At 35.0% G+C, this 6,930-nt stretch overlaps 1 protein-coding gene across 2 annotated transcripts in view; it reads right to left on the reverse strand.

Moving 5' to 3' along the window:
* The window catches only part of LOC106465637 (serine/threonine-protein kinase EDR1-like), a 51,089-nt gene extending 50,178 nt beyond the window's left edge, over positions 1 to 911 (reverse strand). Inside the window, exon 1 of one of the 2 annotated variants that reach the window (XM_013925872.2) lies at positions 853 to 911. In XM_013925872.2, coding sequence (XP_013781326.1) covers positions 853 to 867 — 15 coding nt within the window. In that variant the 5' untranslated portion in view covers positions 868 to 911. The other variant, XM_022393577.1, reaches the window with a different exon arrangement.
* Between the last annotated feature and the right edge of the window lie 6,019 nt (positions 912 to 6,930).

The following is a 6,930-nucleotide window of genomic DNA, read 5'->3' on the forward strand; positions in this document are numbered from 1 at the left end:
ATTAAGAATAGTAAATGGGAAATTATTTTAAACCTTCACTACATGCCTAAAATTGGTTATACGGTATTCTAATAAAGAGCCCAATAAAATGCAATATAAGTTTCAATTGTTAACACTACAAAATAGTTACCATGAGGACAACAAGTGACATTTTGGTCCATCAAGGACATCATATCCAATACATTAAGCTAAATGTTTAAAACTCAAACCCAGACTTTATCATTCAAATATTTATCAAGCTTTGACTTAAAATTTATGTTAAATTTACTGCATCCACTACATCCGAAGGCAGCCCGTTCCAAAGGCTAATCACTCTGTTACTCACTGCTACTGCTAGCGCTACACCTAAAAAAATTAAAATAATTTACACTACACAATAAAATATTGAAAAAAAAACATCCCAAAACTAACTTAGTACTATTATTACTAACGATTACACTATATTACTATGAATGGTATTATCCTATTACAATATTACTATTACTGTATTAGTTAGCACAAGTAATTTAATACTAATAATTATTAGTATTACAATATATTATTATTATGATGAAATTTTAAATTTAATATTCACATTTATGGCCCTTCACTTTCAGTTTAATTAAATATATTATAACATTAGAAGTTGTAAAAATAAACATACGTGCTAACACAGACAAAGCCATTATTTTCACATTTTTTCAGTCTCCCGTCATGTTTATATATCCCTCTTCTTTTCCCAAAACTTAAAAAAAAATAAAGACAACTCCGTTGATAAAGTCCCAGATGACAGATTTGGTACCCGAACTATCCGAACCTACGACAACAGCCAAACTAAATATTACTTATTCCTACTGAATCACAGCAACTCACTTCTATGTTTTGCATTTACAGGCTCTGCGGAGTAGTATCTTAAATACCAAAGAACCAAATAACTAAATTAAAATAAATTGAAGATACATGATATTTATTAATACCGAAAAATTTTAGACAAAATATCAAGTACTTAACACTAACTCTCAAAATATAAATCAAGTGTTATGAATACATCGTGAACTATTTTTAAATGCGTATAGTTCAATATGGCGATGGTTATGGCCCTCTTTAGCATTGTTTTGAAAATAATATTTTTCAACCTTAATTTAAAAACTAAAATCAGAAAGAATACGTTGTTACAATCAGGTTTTTATAGAGTTAGTTAAACAAAATTATAGCATTATGCATTTACTACTCAGTGTACGTTTACAACTTCAGTTACTTTATCAATAAAAGTTTCAAGTTCGTTCATGGTCCTGGATATTCAGTTTATTTATCGACGGCAAAATCTTAGCCCCCTAGTGGCACAGTGGTATGTCTGCGGACTTACAACACTAGAAACCGGGTTTCGATACTCGTGGTGGGCAGAGCACAGATAGCCCATTGTGTAGCTTTGTACTTAACTCCAAACAAACAAACAAAGCAAAATCTTATTGTTGCAGTTCTTTCTCACCAGAAAGTCAGTTTACAGGCTTACAAAGCTAAAATCCGAGTTTCGATTGCCTGAGATGGGAAAAGCGCAAATAGCCCTTGTATAGCTTTGTGCGAAACTCTGAAGGAAACAAATTTATAGTTTGCAATTTTAATCCAGAATACCTAATCATTGTAATAGTTAAAAAACTTGTAACAAGAATGACATCCAGTCGCCACTACCTTGCTGTAAGTGCTAAAATATTTAAATTTAAACTTTCAAAACGTTGAACGATTTTATGGTAATTGTTCAGAATGCAATCTAAAAGAAACAACACAGCTCGACACCATGAGAGAGTTTATTTGTTTTTGTTTTAGAACAAAGTCATATTGGGCTATTTGCTGTGTCTATCGCGGGTAATCGAATTTCGAATTTTAGCATTGTAAGTCCATAGACTTACCACTATCCCACCGAGGGGCCCATTAGAGAGTTTAAACATAATTATCTAATGATTGAGCCCTTTAATTCAATAAGAGCAAGTAGAATGTTTTTACTTTACCTATCTACTCAACTCCAAGATGTATAAAACAATTAAACTAGCAGGTCTTTTGCTTGTAGTTATAGTCTTTCTGGTAAATGAGACGTATGAAGATCAAAAGATTACACTAATTCCCTCTCTTAGGTAAAGGTTACCTACTACAACGATAATTTCATAGAGGCTTATACCTACTTGGCTGTCTTTATAAGTGAACTACCTAGATTGAGGTTATGGTCATTTTAAGAGGTGATACGAGGACTTATAAAAGTTAGAATGAGTTGGGGTTTATCTCCCTTGAATATGTTTGTAATTATTGACTGCTAGCTCCACTAACTTTATTCTGGCAAATGGTGACAAGCTAGGTGTGAGAGTTAAGGTGCATCTATGGCTTCATCTGGCAAACAAAGGTAGTTGTTTCTTGTTTTTGATCTGGGTTCAGGCGTTGGTTACTTAGAGGTGGGCCTAATATAGAATTTTTGGCCACTTTTGAAACAGCTGAGGTTCAATTGTGCTGTAAAACCATCCAGTGCCGACTATATTGGAACCAGAAACAGTGAACTGTGCATACACATTGAAAATGATGTAGTAAATTTCCTAAATATACGAGCAGTATTCAATGGTTACTATGGATACTCTCCAATACATTTTCGCTATCTATTGTGGTGATAAAATCTTTGCGTGAAACACACTATTTTATGTCTGAAGAACAGGCTGTACTTGCTTGAACAATACTCTCTTCAATCACAAATGCTGTACAAGTGTTAGCTGTAACAAAAGGCATTCAGCTCTTCAGCTTCCTGCAAAAATAACATGATTTAGTCATGAAGCTAGTGTTTCAGCCAATATATTGTGTCCAAGGATAAATGCTCAACTTCCAGAGCACCTGAAGCATCTAGCTGAAGATTGTTCAAACAATCTGAACTCAGCACAGAGAAATTAACTCAGTGCATTGCTCAGGGAGTTTGCTGACTTGTTCATGGGACCAGGTGACTGATTAAATGAGACAACGATAGCATCTGACACATATTCAATAAGAAAATGCATTGCAGGCTTCCTTGGAATACCAGATGCAGATATAGATATAGTAATGCACATCAATACGTTTCCTTTGTAGTGCACAAATGATTGTATGGATGGGATGGAAGGAGTCTGCTGGTTAACTTATTAGATCTGGCTTCTGTTACTGACAAGCTGAATTGGATAATGAAAGTAGACCCATGACTACTTTCACCACCTGGGGAAGACTGTGTGCAATCCACACAATGTTTTTCCATCTGTGTAATGCAAACGCTACTTTCGATTTTTGGGAAGCTGATGGAGCTTACACTTAGAAAAATACAATAAGAGATATGACTAATCTACGTGGATAACATACTTGTCTTTGGTCATGCATTTCAAGCAGCAGGTGAGAACCTGAGAATGGTATTTCAGTGCATCATGGGTGCAGATTTGAAATTCAAACCTATAAGAAGCATGCTCATGTACATGAAAGAGGTTATTGATCACATAGTCGCTAGAGATGGAATATCCGTTGACCTTACGAAAGTTTCATTGGTCAAGGAGTGTTTTCTACCTTCTAATAAACAAGAACTCCACAAATTTTTAGATTTTGTGTCGTACTATTATTGGTAGTTTGTGAACAGTTTCTCCAAAATATTTGCACCATTGTCTGCGATGACTAAGGTTGACACGTTACTTGTGTTAATACAATAATGTGAAGACTCGTTCAAGTCCCCGAGGAACGCCTTAGTCGTAGCTTCAGCTGGCTTATCCTCGTGAATATTATTCATTCATCCTGAATACAAACGCCAGTGATAGTGGAATTTGTAATATTTTACCAGACGGCATGGAATGGATAATCAGGCATAAAAGATCTATGTTAACTGCTTCTGCACACCAATACTGTATGACAGAGAAAGAACTGCTCGTAATTATGATATTTGTTAAACATTATCAGCACTACTTGTATAGTAGGAAGCTCACCGTTCCAGTGAACCACGCATTTAGAGGGTGGATTGGGCGAGCGAGTCACATCGAAAAAAAAATTGTGAATATATTTCATAACCCTAGTTAAACCAGACGTAATTAGTACACAATTTCGTTGTTTGTTTTTGAATTTCGCGCAAAGCTACACGATGAATATCTGCGCTAGCCGTCCCTAATTTAGCAGTGTAAGAATAGAGGGAAGGAAGCTAGTCTTCACCCCTATTTGCCAACTATTGGGCTACTCTTTTACCAACGAATAGTGGGATTGACTGTCACATTTTAACGCTGCCACGGCTGAAAGGGCGAGCATGTTTGGTGGGACGGGGATTCGAACCCTCAGTTTGCGGGTCGAGCGCCCTAACCACCTGGTCATGCCGGGTCTATGACATGAATGACGAAAATTGGGTAATTATTTTACTCTTTTAAAATTCTTTTTGTGTGAATTACTTTCAGTTCATGTGGGACTATACTTTTCCAAGACTGGTAATAAATATATTAAACGTTCGAATGTAACTGAAGAGTCTTGCACAATGTATTTTTTAATTTGTGAACTGTGTGACCAACACTAGTAGATATTATAGGCCATGCAGCATTAAGAGCAGCACCACACTCGTTTTTTTTTGTTTTTTTTACAAGAATCTCCCTACCCGACCTCACTAGAGGACTATTATGAAAATAGAGTTCCCAAGCCACTTTTAATCTGCAATCCACGCCTCCATGTACTACTCCAATATTCAGATTATCTTTTCCAAGAAAGGGTTGGGTCATGGCTTCTTTGCTTATGACGTTTAAACTTACACAACTGTTGAATTCTGATCTATCTCAGGTTGTTGCACATGAAGTTTTCAGTCCTGTCTTCTCAGTGGAGCCACGAATCTCACGAACTGCCTGACAATCTATTATACTCATAAGAGGACTGCAGTGAACCATTCAATAGACAGAACTACTGCAGTGTAATTGGTCCGGATCGCATTGCTGATTCGCCTGCCAATGTTGATAAAGGAAGATCCTGAATATAATAACCATATCGTACAGGAGGAACCAGACACCTGAAAAGCCCCATTGATGTTGTGTTTTTATGATGGTTATTTTTGTTTTCTGATTGTAGTTGTATTTGATTTTACTTTGTGTTTTCAAGTTAAATTCGTGTTGTTTAAATTTTGTTTTTATGATTTTGTTAAAACATTTGCTGTTAGTTTTATAAATGTTTGTTCATTTATGGTAAAGCTACTTCGACCACCTATTGCCGTCCCTAATTTTGAACTGCCGGCCTTAGGCAAGACGAATGGCAAGCAGTACCCACGGCCAACTCTTGGTTTATTCTTTACTAACGAATAGAGGGATTTATCATCACATTATAATACACCAGAGGCTCAAGGGTTAGCATGTCTGGCACTGTCTTTTGATCCTGCGACCTGCAGATTGGAAGTTGAGCGGCCTACCAACCAAGCCATTTCAAGAATGTGAAGTATAAAAAATCAGTTGATGACATCATGACAATTGATGAAATGATTGTTTGTTTTTGAATTTCGCGCAAAGCTACACGAGGACTATCTGCACTAGCCGTCTCTAATTTAGCAGTGTAAGACTAAAGGGAAGGCAGCTAGTCATCACCACTCACCGCCAACTTTTGGGCTACATTTTTACCAACGAATAGTGGGATTGACCGTCACATTATAATGCCCCCACGGCTGAAAGGGCGAGCATGTTTGGTGTGACGGGGACTCGAACCCGAAAGAAAGAAAGTTGTGGAGTTAAGTACACTCCAGTAGAAGCGACTGTCATTCTTTCTGCACAAGTACATATGCTTTGTTTTCTTCTTGTTTGTCCAATAATAAAGATTGTTTTCATTTTTAGCACTGGTAAAACCTCATTATTTTACACACACTAAGTTGTTTTCAGATTCAGAATTACTTTCCTTATTTTCCAAGCAAATTTGTTGTGAAATCAGTAATTTCATATAATTAATACTTGAAACCATCGGTACTTGGTGAAACTCCATAATTACAGAATTGAGGAAAACAAGACAGTAGTTTTTTTCATAAATACTTTAGTAGCCTTCAACATGAGCTATCTGTGCTGTACTCACCATGGGCATTGAAATCCAATATTTGGTCGAGTCATCAAAATTTCCAAAAAAGCACTCGTCATTACGTAAATTCACATAAAACTTCTGCTTTTGTTTTATACACCAACATTATACATTTGTTAGTTATGTTTACAAAATATGCTTTGGAAGAATGCTTTGAGTTTTACGTTGAACATGTGGTACCAATAAGTTTCAAAATACAGAGAAGTGGCCCACGAATCAGTACTAATATGTTTCCAAAAATAGAATTATATTTATTTCAACAGCAGTAAAATTTATTTGTACTTATTTTCCTTACTTGGTGTGGAATAATTAACTGTCTAATTAATTATTAAACACAAGACAATCTGAATAAATGCATCTTAGATGCTTAAACATTTTAGATCCTAAAAAACTGCTGGAGAAATAGGTTATTATTCTATTATCTTTGGTTGCTGTATATATGAAATGTTATATTTCAATATACTTGGATGACTGAATGGCTAAAAACATGCTTACTATCTACTTTCATAAATTTTTTATAAGCATTCACAAATGCACTTATATGTTGATAACACAGTTTTTGTTTTAAAACATTTTATTTAAATTACATTTATACATAAAATTGAAATATCAATTACAATAAAACCATTTATCGTTTTCACAAAAATAGTTTATATTTACAGCAAAAAAATTTACATTTCTTTCCCAAATTTTACAATTTAAAAAATACCCCACCTTTCTTCTATTCAATATGAGCATTTAAAGTGAACAAGTTGTTTAGTTTAGCTGCATTCACGTGCATCTCAAAGTTCACGTACATCAAATAGAAATAAGATTCGTGTGTAGTGTCTTGTTTCAAATCCATTAAGCAAGGGTATAACAAAAACAAAATATCACTACTACTACATA

The sequence above is a fragment of the Limulus polyphemus genome, unplaced genomic scaffold (assembly GCF_000517525.1).
Source record: "Limulus polyphemus unplaced genomic scaffold, Limulus_polyphemus-2.1.2 Scaffold2007, whole genome shotgun sequence".
NCBI classification, from domain to species: Eukaryota; Metazoa; Arthropoda; class Merostomata; order Xiphosura; family Limulidae; genus Limulus; species Limulus polyphemus.